The sequence below is a fragment of the Anabrus simplex genome, chromosome 2, assembly GCF_040414725.1.
Source record: "Anabrus simplex isolate iqAnaSimp1 chromosome 2, ASM4041472v1, whole genome shotgun sequence".
Classification (NCBI taxonomy): Eukaryota; Metazoa; Arthropoda; class Insecta; order Orthoptera; family Tettigoniidae; genus Anabrus; species Anabrus simplex.
In genome coordinates this window covers 420,684,668-420,698,066 of record NC_090266.1, presented here as the reverse complement: position 1 = coordinate 420,698,066, position 13,399 = coordinate 420,684,668, and the positions used below count along the sequence as shown (strand labels likewise).

The 13,399-nt window shown below is 39.7% G+C and overlaps 2 protein-coding genes across 2 annotated transcripts in view; both read right to left on the bottom strand.

The window, feature by feature from the left end:
• LOC136863565 (doublesex- and mab-3-related transcription factor 1) overlaps window positions 1-13,399 on the bottom strand; it is a 488,347-nt gene that overhangs the window by 247,958 nt on the left and 226,990 nt on the right. The window lies entirely within an intron of this gene.
• Window positions 6,747-7,486, bottom strand: LOC137498594 (doublesex- and mab-3-related transcription factor 1-like). The gene has a single exon (XM_068226455.1). It carries the CDS (start codon window positions 7,335-7,337, stop codon window positions 6,747-6,749), a length of 591 nt encoding a protein of 196 aa, XP_068082556.1. The 5' UTR covers window positions 7,338-7,486.

The following is a 13,399-nucleotide window of genomic DNA, read 5'->3' as shown; positions in this document are numbered from 1 at the left end:
GGTGGTGGTGGTGATAATAACGGCGGTGACCTTGAAAAGGATTTAACTCTTAAGGTTACCTGAAATGAAAGATTGAATCTTCCTCTGATGCTGCTTCTGATGATGATGATGTAATCTGTATAAAGTCCGCTCCAATTGCTAAAGCCTCGATATAGGATCTTTGTGGATCTTAAAATTAGGTGGTGTTATTGCATTTAATCACACCTAAATGATCACCGATCGCAACCAGAAATGAACCTCCCTTATTGGAAAGAAAAGACCGACGACTATCGAAGCAGTGTTTAAGAACTTGAATGTTTTTAATCTTTTCCAATCGAAGAAATTAAATTATGATTTCCTTCTGGGAACTTAATTTTTGAAAGTATTCAGACTACCAAGTATTTCGTACGAGCGGACAAAAGTACTTGCTTGCTTGTTGTTTAAAGGGACCTAACATCGAAAGTCATCGGCCCGACAAAAGTACTATGGCGATTTTCATTGTAATAAGAACTATCGTTAACAACATATTTTAGAGAATAGAAGACTCTGACACAATGCAAAATCTAAAGAGCCATTTTACTCTTTTCGGTAGGATAGATATTAAGGGAGGTATCATCAACGCCAGAGCGCCACGCAAATCGTCAGAGATACAACATGCAACATGAGAACCACGGAGAATTTCGCACAACTTCGGATCAGGAACTGTACCTTACAATAAATTCGGAAATCGTTCTCATTCTCTCTCGAATTTGTTCAGCTTCATCATATTTTCGTTACTGGCCCGCGCTGCCATAGGAAAACATAATTTTAACATATCGTATTCAACGTTTGAATAGAGCCATGTTACTGCACAAATATTCCTGAAGGAAACATGTAAGCCACTGCAAACTTCCCGTGCGAAGAAGGGGTAGAAATGCTAGTGCTTAGTGAGTTTCAGCGAAAGTTTCTCGTTTCTTTTTCTTTATTTATATTGTAAATCAGTTGCATAGTTAACGAACATTTAGGCTACATTATCTGTAGATTTCTTCTAGATGAAAAAAGCAGAAAATATATGCAAACATGTTCTGGTTGTCCCAATGCCGTGGAGAAATTCCGCCTACGTACAGTGTAAAGACTGTAACTTGAATCAAACACATTTTACTGGAGGGGAAGCGCTGACCAGAAACAAAAACAACAGTCTGCCAAGTGTCAGCGCCAGAATCTTTTGAAAAATTCCTTTATTATGGCCGGAAGAACATAAAATACAGAAACCTCCATAGCTATGCGTGTTACTTCACCTGCGGAGAAATTAGTTAGTTCGACAATATGTCACTGGAACTATTGGCGTCCATTAAGTATTGCAATCCTCCCCTCTCGATGTAGTCAAGTACTGGTATTTTTCCATATTTTAGATCTGTTAAAGGCGTGAAAACAGCCAGGGCGAATATAGAAAACAATGGACAGAAACAACAATAACACAGGTTCTCCATCATGCGTAAGTACGCGGGATCCCCGAATTAAGCGACGTCATTTCAGATGAAAATGTCTCCCTACATTTCTTTCTGTTATTCCAGGCATATACATTAGTAATAAAACTGATTTGGCCTCTCCGTAAACCGTAAAAGTAGGTAGTGGGGACATGAAATTATTATTATTATTATTATTATTATTATTATTATTATTATTATTATTATTTTGCTATTTGCTTTACGTCGCACCGATACAGACAGGTCTTATGACGACGATGGGATAGCGAAAGTCTAGGAGTGGGAAGGAATCGGACATGGCCTTAATTAAGGTACACACCGAGCTCGATAGCTGCAGTGCGGCCAGTATCCAGTAATCGGGAGATAGTGAGTTCGAACCCCACTGTCGGCAGTCCTGAAGATGGTTTTCCGTGGTTTCCCATTTACACACCAGGCAAATGCTGGGGCTGTACCTTAATTAAGGCCACGGCCGCTTCCTTCCCATTCCTAGGCCTTTCCTAGCCCATCGTCGCCATAAGACCTATCTCTGTCGGTGCGACGTAAATCAAATAGCAAAAAATAAAGATACAGCCCCAGCATTTGCCTGCTGTGAAAATGGGAAACCACGGAAAACCATCTTCAGGGCTGCCAACAGTGGGATTCCAACCCACTATCTCCCGGATGCAAGTTCACAGCTGCGCGACCCAGGCGGTGTGCCTGAAAAGAGCTGCACCACCTCGACGCATGCAAGGACATGAATTTACATTATTATTATTATTATTATTATTATTATTATTATTATTATTATTATTATTATTATTATTATTATTAACAAATATTTAATTGAGCCTGGGCTCTAAAACTCATGAGAAAGACCACTGAATTTTCTAAACTAAATGTTTCTCAACAACTACAAGTCAGATTGTTTAAAGGATATTTTATAACAGAGAATGCTAATCCGGCCAACAATTACTATTTGAATAAGGGGCGTAATTACGTGGGGGAGGGGTCAAGGGGTCCTGGTCTCTCCCGAACTTTTTCTGTCACTTTAAAAGTGAAATAATTTCATAAGGAAAGTAAACCACGCATAATTACCGAAAATCAGTTCAGGTACGAATTCAATTCAATCACTACTGATCTGCATTTAGGGCAGTCGCCCAGGTGGCAGATTCCCTATCTGTTGTTTTCCTAGCTTTTTCCTAAATGATTGCAAAGAAATTGGAAATTTATTGAACATCTCCCTTGGTAAGTTATTCCAATCCCTAAATCCCCTTCCTATAAACGAATATTTGCCCCAATTTGTCCTCTTGAATTCCAACTTTATCTTCATATTGTGATCTTTCCTACTTTTAATGACACCATCCAAACTTACTCGTCTACTGATGTCCCACGCCATCTCTCCACTGACAGCTCGGAACATACCACTTAGTCGAGCAGCTCGTCTCCTTTCTCCCAAGTCTTCCCAGCCCAAACTTTGCAACATTTTTGTAACGCTACTCTTTTGTCCGAAATCACCCAGAACAAATAGAGCTCTATTTCCTTGGACTTTTCCCAGTTTCTGGAACCATACTCTGCTTGGGGTCTTACCAGAGACTTATAAGCCCTCTTCTTTACATCCTTACTAAACCCCTAAACACCCTCATAACCACGTGCAGAGATCTGTATCCTTCATTTACAATCCCATTTATGTGATTACCCCAATGGAGATCTTTCCTTATATTTATACCTAGGTATTTACAATGATCCCCAAAGGGAACTTTCACCCCCATCAACGCAGTAATTAAAACTGAGAGGGCTTTTCCTATTTGTGAAACTCACAACCTGACTTTTATCCCCGTACGTAGAATGAAATACTGTTTCAGAAAGGGAAATTGTATTCTAATGATGGGACTATCGCATAAAAACTACCGAATTATTCGATAGTCGTCAACTACCGCTACAACCGATTGTTTCCGTTTGCATTCGGGTTTTCATTCGGATCGCAAATTCCAATTGTTTCCACTAGTCAGCGCTGAAATCGGCCTCCTCTTTCGTTGTGGAGTGAAGTCAGTCATTTACTATAAATGAATAGATATCAGACTCAAAGTTGTATAATGACAAATGCAATTTTATTATTGTGCACTTTATCAATAGATAATCATGTTATACTTTTTATAAATACTTTCCATATATTAACCATGAGCCTCAAATGATTGAACACTAACCTTAAATGATTGGGATTATTTTAAAAATAATATGTTCATTATTACTTAGTCCTAAGAAAATATGTGTTTTTTAAGTTAATTTGCTGTATTCACATTACTTTAATATGGTGTGTAATTACAATAAGGTGTAAACCTAACCTTCATCTGAAATTGGCTAACATTTGTTATTTTATGAACAGACGATCTAGCATTCATTAACTCGTGGTTAGAGACAAAAAAATGCATTTTATTTCAAACGAAACGTAATGACCACAATAACTTGAATCGGGACATTTTATCTTATTTTATAGACCAACGTAAGTATTTCAATTTCCAATCCCTTCACTCGAACATTGTGTAACGTTTGTTACTAGTCTCAATATTTCTGCTTATATCACTACCAACAAAAGAAACACGCTATAAAAATCGGAGGTATAATACAACAATCCACATTTCGGTACTTAAAAGCAATTGACTTATAGTACTATCACAGCACAAAACGTACCTCGTATATTACTACTTTATAACCGATTTCAAACCGAATGAAAACTGTCGAATGTTTTCATTCGATGGTCACGCTTCACAATCGGTACTCCACCGATAGTTTAAAACATTCGATATTCCCATCAGTATGTATTGTATCATAATGTAAGTTTTCTTAAGATACAACTTCTTTAGTTGTCGTTGACGCCAGTCAATGATTTTTTTATCTATTCAGCCTGCTGTGAAATTCTACCGAAACGACTTGTGTTACGGAGAAACGGCTGAAAGCGAATATTCATTACTGCGAGAAAAATTGTCCTGTGGAACTGACATGGCTAAAACTTTATTGTACGCTTTGTCTAAATGTGAAAAACATTATTTCCTTTTTTTTTCTAGTGGCTTTACGTCGCACCGACACAGACAGGTCTTATGGCGACGATGAAATAGGAAATGGCTAGGCGTGGGAAGGAAGCGCCGTGGCCTTAATTGAGGTAGAGCCCCAGCATTTGCCTGGTGTGAAAATGGGAAACCACGGAAAACCATCTTCAGGGCTGCCGACAGTGGGATTCGAACCCACTATCTCCCGGATGCAAGCTCACAGCTGCGCGCCCCTAACCGCACGGCCAACTCGCCCGGTCATTATTTCTCTAATAAATATATTCTTCTCAAGATATTAGCTGCTTTACCAGTTTCTACTTCCACACTGTAACAATTAAAGACATATCTGAGAAGTACAACATCTAAATCTCGATTAAATGGACCTTCCTTGCTGTCGATTCATCGTGATATTCATGTGTCTGATGATATAGTTGTAGGTAAGTTTGCTAGTGTGCCAAGAAAACCTGATATTTTACAAATATTTCTAAAAATTTCAAAATATGTGAACAATTGTCAAGCAAATCGCGTAAATTTCCTGCAGTAGAAATCTGTGTATTTATACAGACTTACCACACAAAAACAGGGAGATTTCTAGCCTACATGCCATGGATTTGTATAACACCTGTATAGAATAACAGCTCTTGATAATACTGTGTGTATAGAACTTATCAATGTATAATGGTTGTGCGTTGGTCTCTTGGTGGCCACCCCACCTCAAAAAATCAGCACAACGTATGTCCCTCGGATGAGCAGGAAAGACGTGAGAGACCCCGGTAAACACAAAATTTTCGACTATAGGTTTATTCGAGCTTGTATTTGATCTACGAGTATAATTCTCAGTTTTGCATTAAAGTATACACTGTTGAGATTAAATCTGATATATTTATTCAACACCATACAGTGTCAATTTAGGGAGTGTACGAATTTCACAATAGTGAACGCCTGAAGTTGGAAGTTAATGTTTTCTTGAGTACCCAGCTACTAATCCCAAAACTACCACACATTATATCTGAAGTTTAAAACAGCGGAATGAACGTTAAACGCAAACTATTATTATTATTATTATTATTATTATTATTATACCACACATTCATTTGAAATTTATAACAGCTAAATGAACGTAAAACACAAACTATTATTACTATTATTATTATTATTATTATTATTATTATTATTATTATTACTATTATTATTATTATTATTATTAAGAAGAAGAAGAAGAATACGTAGAGCTGAAGAAGCATAAGAAGAAGAAGAAAGAGAAGAAGATACAATTCAGAATTCCCCCTCAAATGGAACTTAATTTGGTAACGATATTTCCGAGGATTGCATGTATGGATCCATTTTATTTTCTCAACTTAATGGGAACTAGAATGGGGATCAAATATAAGAGGATTTAATCAAGAGCCACATGAATTACTGTTGCGTAATGCCACAATTTCGAGCAGAAGTGCAGCGTCTCTAGAATTAAAACAGTTTAAAAAAATATATAGTAGGCAAGCTATATATACTATATATTATTGTTTGAACAATAAAAAGCTAAAATTGTGAATTTCTCAGCAGTTTAAAATACATTATTACGACAACACGTGCATATATTCTCAGGTACAACTTCGACATAAAACTTCGATTGCCAGAGGACGATAATGTTCTGTGGATAATCCGAGAAACTTGTCAAATCTCTCCCTATTTTAACCACGAGAACGAGTCTACATGGATTGCTCGGTCAGTTCTTGTGTTTATAACTGTATGGTAGGGACTTTCATCAACAAATGTGATTATCTCATTTTTAAATAAAGGTGTTTATCCTAGAGTTTCCTGTCTGGTTTCTCCTTGGTGAAAACTTCAATAACTAAACTTAAATGAAAATAGCGAGCAGCTCAAATAGTTAAAATGATTTCCATTAATATTAATTTTGTAAATGCTATGCAAATTTCTGCGTATATCTTTGAATTTCTCATATTTATATATATTTGCGAGAGAGGAGAATGAAGAGTGCACATTAGCCATTTAAACCTTCCCTCGGATAATAGTAATCTCAAGTGTGTTTTAGAGATTTAAAAATGAATTTGAAGTATATCTTCAATATTTCTGCTAAACATGCGTGGTTTATTTCAGAACTGAGACTTTTACTACGTGAAACGGAACGACAATTGGCATCCCTTAACCATATGAGCCAGAATATATTAATACACCTCTTGAGCGCTGCAGTATATTAACAAGCTTGCTATACCCTCAAGTTAATGAAATGTACTAGCTCATGTGATCAGTTAAAGCATTAGACACGTATACTAATAAACACTGCAAAGTACCGTAAGGCGCAATATCCTGTTGGGACCATGCGCACCGCGTGCTGTTTTGGAAACTTACCGGTGGTAGCAGCAGCAGTAGCAGTGTGGGGCACTGGCGCCTGAGCGGGAAGTTTGCGGGTTGGAGGCACCGTAATGCCCATGCTCGTGGAATGAGGAGACGAGAAATTGGAGTCACAACTGCCTTCCAGCGAGCGGGACACACCTCCAGGACCCACTGGGGAGACCGGCACGGCACTGTCTTCACTAGTAACATCTTCTGGACTTACGCCCGACGCCAGTGAGCGGAGACGAGCTTCGTCTTGGGCTTGAGCTCTTCGAAGGGCGGTTTGTAAGGCCATTACTCTTTGTCGCTCAGCAACTAAAGAACATTTGTCACAATTATGATAACGATATTTACAATATCTTTTGTGGCCTTTAAGGGGGATTTTTAACCCGTGATTTCGGCATCTAGCACAGTTGGGGGGTGAGCGATGATTTTGGGAACTGCTGCTTGCTGCATTCGAACTGGCAGCAGATGATTCAGAGCGACCTTCTGGCAATTCCGTATGGCCACCCATTATTATTTATTTTTATTTTAGCTGTTAGTACCACTAACAGAACACTGAAGAATTGAACAGAATTAACATTCAGTCACAGTCCTGAGCAAGTGTTCTAGCGGAGACCACTATTGACAACACGCAGGTACCCGTACCGTCCCGCTACCTCACACCATATAACGCAACACTAATGTCACCTAAGACGGGCACGAATAGTGCAAGCTGCAGCTGGCTGCATTGGTCGCGATACCAGCGCCACGTCGGTCGACCGATGCACCAATCACACTGGCAAATGAAGTGGTGATATTCCTGCGGTGGGCAGACCTCTCTTCGTCTCACTTGGCGAGTGAGTGGAATGCCGGGGTTCACAGTCCAACCAGCAAGCCAGCGAGCAAGCAAGCAAGCAAGCCGCACGTCGCGAACTTAGGTGAGTGCTGCTGGCTACAGGGTAGGGGAAGGAGGGGAGAAGCAGACCGAGTTGTAACTTTTACGACTTTTGGCTGCTTGTGGTGGTGGTGGAAGTGACGGTGGTATTCGTTCGTTACTGCACATTACGGCATTAAACGGACTTCACGATATCCAAGTCTTGAATGTTTCCCTCCCCACCCTCCCCCTCACTAACTCTACACGGCAAGTCTGGCTGATGTTGAGGTTCCAGACTCTTCTGGTAACAAATCATAAATGTACTTAAACTATTGTGAATACTGCTTTTACATACGAGACGATTAGTATGTAAAATGTGACGAATATGGATCAAGTTCCGTTCAGTACTTTCTGCGCGATAACGATTTGACGCTATAATTAAGGAATAATGCCTACGACAATATCGTATGAATGACATTTATTATCATTCTGTTTTTACTTCTATTATGTACACTCACCAGGTTCGGAACTCCTTGAAATTACTTGCTGTAATAACGGCGCGTGGCCTCCGCAGAGGCCTGGTGCAGGTCTTTCAATCTGACGCCGTATAGGCGACCTGTGCGTCTCTGAGAATGGGGCTCTACCTATGATGTATTCTAATGCTTAACGCGGCACACACACCCAGCCTCCGAGCCATTGGAATGAACCAATTAAGGTTAAAATCCCCGATCCGGACGGGAATCGAACCCGGGACCCTCTGGACCAAAGGCTAGCACGCTAACCATTTACCCATAGAGCAGGACATTACTTGCTGTGAAAATGGCATACTCATACATGTGTTCGTAATCAGAGGTGCCGGAATAGTTCAATTACCCTTCTCTAAATAACACTTATTGCTGTAACAACTAGAAATAATTTGATCCATGTTATGCGAATATAGCATTAATTTTACGTTCCGGGAAGCTGCGCCTCTGTCCTTGGATAACTGCACGTGCCTAGCCGAAGCGAAGGTTATATGCATGCAAGATTAAACGCCGAGTGACTAGCACTGCGAAGATGGATGTGTCAACTACGACCGCAGCCAGCAGCAAGCGACAGCTAGCGACTAATTCAACAACAAAGACACGGCGCGCGCTCGCAAACTCAGCAGCATTTAAATTATGGACGTCGACACAAATAGTTTTACTACAGTGCGCACTAGATTTTATACTTTGGCCTTAAATTAAATACCCACTGGCAAGCTGAGCTGATCGGTTGAAGAACTTCAGTTTAACGTGAGGTACGAATACTGTTCTCGACAAGTTAATGTTCGTGATTGGGATTTCTAATCAAGTTTTGCAACAAATACTACATCAAGCGTAAGGATGGTACTAGGTGAAAATTTCTGGGATATTTTCCGAAATAGGTACTAGGACAATATAACAACTGCTATCTGAGAAGTAATGTTGAATAAGCATCACGAATACGACAAACGTTGATAACCTACTAAGAGAAAGTTACCCTGACTAATAACTGTCATGCATACAACTCCTGCTAACGTCACATACAAACTATTTTTACCGTACCGAACTTTATCAACGCACCTTCTTTACCTAGTGGTTATGGATAGTGACTTGACTACCAATCGGGAAGCCGTAAGTTTGACTCTTGGTTCGGCCAAGTGTGAATGGTACAAACACCCAGCTCGGTACCAACGTGTCATCTCAAAAGTCATGAGTCCCAAAACTCACGAATTCCAGGAGGAGGATTAGTAAGAACAGGTCTCTCTACCTGGGCCAGTCTCAAAACTCACGAGCAGGGCCAGTTCTTCTTTGAATGGATAAATGTCCACCCTATTACTGATGGGATAATGTAGTACTTTTAATAATCGAATAACATCCATCCGATTATTTAAATAATCAAATGAGTTTCAAATATCATTCAGTTATATCGCACAGAATAATCGGATGCGTCATGAGTATTTTTTTCTTTTTCGTTTTAAGTGTGTCAGATAGACAATCTATTGAAATAAGCGAATAGATGAACTCTTACGAAAAATAGAAATACGCCTTTTTTTCAAATTAATCTCCAAGTGATGAAACTAAATGAGTGAATTAACTTTATTGATCTTTAATATCTCTAAATAAAATGCCTTACCAAGTAAATGGCGCCTTCTGGCTGCATAATGGAACTAAGCCCCAGTACTACCAATTGACAGTTTCTTTTAACTAGTAGCGGGCAATGTACCTACTTTAATTTTATGTCGTCCGGCTGCATGCATAAATTGGTAGCATGCTGGCATTTGCTCCAAGGGGTCCAGGGGGTCCCGGGTTCGATTTCCGGTCGGGTCGGAGATTTTAACTTTCATTAGTTAATTTTTATGGCTCGGGGACTGGATGTTCGTGCCATCTTCAGCATTAGACTTCATCTTAAGTAGGGCCTTATCCTTACACACGTGCAGGTTACCTATACGGCGTCAACTCTGAAGACCTGCACCAGACCTCCCCGACGGCCACATATCATTATTATAAATTTATGTGAAAGGTAAAAAAATGCATTATATTAGCTTTATGACAACAGCAACAAATTTTAATAATAATAATAATAATAATAATAATAATAATAATAATAATAATAATAATAATAATAATAATAATAATAATAATAATAATAATAATTGTACCGGGAGGTACACCCCAACGCCGCGCATTTAAACCTTGCGCCTAAAAGAACTCCTCTACTGGAGAAACCGTGAAATTGAAACTAGACCAACTTGTGAATTTACTCAAAAGATGTCACCACAGAAATCTGATGTAATTTTGTTATTGTGAAGTTTCCTGAACTGACTGTATTTCTACTTGTTTTGTTTGCCATTCATCAAGAAGTTGGGACTTTCTTCCATAGATGTCACTACAAAAAACTATGATCATGCACCCTGGTGCGAAGTGAAAGAACTTTTGATTTAAAGAAGTGTTGTATTCATAAGTTTTTTTTTTTACTAATTGATGTTCATTTATTTTTGGGTTGGCAATATTTATCTTTTCTTTCCGCCAGTTTTGAATCTAGCCAATCCCTAATTTCTGTAATTAATTTTCTACCAATTACAGTCTTCTTCTTCGACCCTGAGAGTTACTTTTTAAATCTACCAATAAAATTCTGTTGGTGTGTCTTGATTATTCATGAATGATCTCGAACTTTCCCCGAGGGTTTATAAACTTCGGATTTTCTCGTCTCTTGGCCACTTGATCGTCATCTTATTGAGTGTGTGTGTCAAAGCAGGAGGCGGGAGGCCCCTTTCATCAGGCAGCAGTTCTTCAACAAGGTAATGGCCACATAACATCTTTATTTCTTGCTAGCTCCGCAGTTTAACCTGAGGGAAAGTTCCGAATCATTAACTATGTAACCTAGTTTTCCCAAAAATGTAACTTTCTGCCGGCTAATGTACAAACTTCATAAAATCGTTAACTGTAAATCGGGGATAGAAAGTGATGTACCCTCTCAAGCTCCCCTTCATCTTGGTTTGAGGTGACTACGTTTGTGACTGGCTTTCTTCCTTTCCGTACTGCATTAATTTATCATTATACGAGTCACCTCAGTAGTTTGGGAATAACTCCTGTTTCACCGTCCTAGTGCCCTTTAGGTTTTAAGTGCTCATATCTAGGAGTGCAAGCATTCGCCTCCATTCATTTTGTGTTCGGGCCATTTATTTAACCGTTTTTCCTTTTACATGAAGGCCCAGTAGGTTGGGTATTAAATACCCCTGTATAATCATTTTCCTATTGTAAGTTGTACCTTCAGAGGCCAGAATTTGTAAGTTGATGTTAACTTGAATAGGCTTGGAAAACTGAGAGCCTGTTAGCTCTTTTTCAAAGTAAGATTACTATATACCTCTTGAAGGCAAGATGTTGTATTTTGGGTACAAGTGCTCCATGTATTGAGGGATTTCTGCACTTGAGTAAATTTGAGCTACCGTTGGTGCTCAAGAATTGTAAAGCGAGGGGCTTGAAGCCCAGATTGTTAAACTGTCACTAAATTATGAATTTTCTTGCCTTGCCTAAAATTGGTCATTGTACCTGACGTTTCATTGTTATGAAAATTTGCTAAGGCTGAATTTAAGAAAATATAACCTTCAGTTTAAGTTTTAATTAATTTTGACATTGTAGTTAGACCCATTCACCCCGGCACCTTCTTTTACCTCTGCGATCCACAAACACCCCGGAACAACAACAACAACAATAATAATAATAATAATAATAATAATCATAGTAATAATAATAATAATAATAATAATAATAATAATAATAATAATAATAATAATAAACCTCGGTCTCTTTCATTCACCAGCCATTATTTTTCCCCTGTGGGTTGGAGTGGCAGAATAACATCCACAATATCCCCTGCCTGTCGTACGGGAAGCGTGAGTCACCGGGCACCTCGTCCCTCATGCGGTAATCGCAAGCACCTGCTGTCCGGGGCCGTGAATTTTAAGACTCATTAGAATGTTTACTTTAGCTACCAGTCTGTAATCGTGAGTTTTGATACTATTTGTAACTAATTTTAGTCCGTGAGTTTTGAAACTCGTGAGTTTTGAGACGTAACCGGTACCAACAGGGCTGAACCGGTTCGTGTCTCGGCGATTACTGGGTGAGAATTTTACCTAATATAAAAATGGCCTTTCTTAATCGGTTTACCCTCCAGGCTTGTTTTTATCCTCGGTCTTAGCGAGGGATCCCACCTCTACCGCCTCAAGGGCAGGGTCCTGGAGCGTGAAACTTGGGGTCGGGGTAACAACTAGGAAGTAGGACCAGTACATCGCCGAGGCGGCCACACCTGCTATGCTGAACAGGGGCCTTGTGGCGGCCTGGGGGGATGTGAAAATTGGGAGGCATAGTTAAGGAAGGGGAAGGAAAGCGGCCGTGGCCTTAAGTTTGGTACCATCCCGACATTTGACTGGAGGAGAAATGGGAAACCACGGAAAGCCACTTCCAGGACTGCTGAGATGGGAATCGAACTCACCTCTCAAAGCCGGGCATCGAACCCGGGCCTCCGGGAGTGGCAACTAATCATGCTAACCACTACACCACAGAGGCGGACCATGTACATTTCTTCCATTGAATGGGATTTAGCTAAAGACCAAAGACAAGCGAAAACTTGACACACAGTCATTAAAATAAGAACCCAGAATGCAGCGATCAAAATCAATATTCAAACATCTAATTTTCGGAGATTATTATTATTATTATTATTATTATTATTATTATTATTATTATTATTATTAAGGAATGCGCCGAGGCGATAAAAGCAGGCTCAGTTCGCCCGGAAGGACGTTAGTCCGATTCTCCGTCGGGACATCGACAAATTTAGAAATGAGACTTCCCACTTCTGGAGAGGCACGTGGCTCTGAGCTTTACTTCACCTTCACCAAAAATTAGTACCAGGTTAAAAGCCGCCGGGCACTTAACTCACTTAGTGCTGAGGTCACGGTTACTGGAAGCCTTTACCTTACAATTCTCGAAGGTCTATTTTTTTATTATTATTTTTTTTTGCTAGGGGCTTTACGTCGCACCGACACAGATAGGTCTTATGGCGACGGTGGGATAGGAAAGGCCTAGGAGTTGGAAGGAGGCGGCCGTGGCCTTAATTAAGGTACAGCCCCAGCATTTGCCTGGTGTGAAAATGGGAAACCACGGAAAACCATTTTCAGGGCTGCCGATAGTGGGATTCGAACCTACTATCTCCCG

Bases quoted from the DNA above. Each gene is read 5' to 3' on its own strand.
- LOC137498594 (XM_068226455.1), bottom strand. From the start codon at position 7,337: ATGGGTGGCCATACGGAATTGCCAGAAGGTCGCTCTGAATCATCTGCT.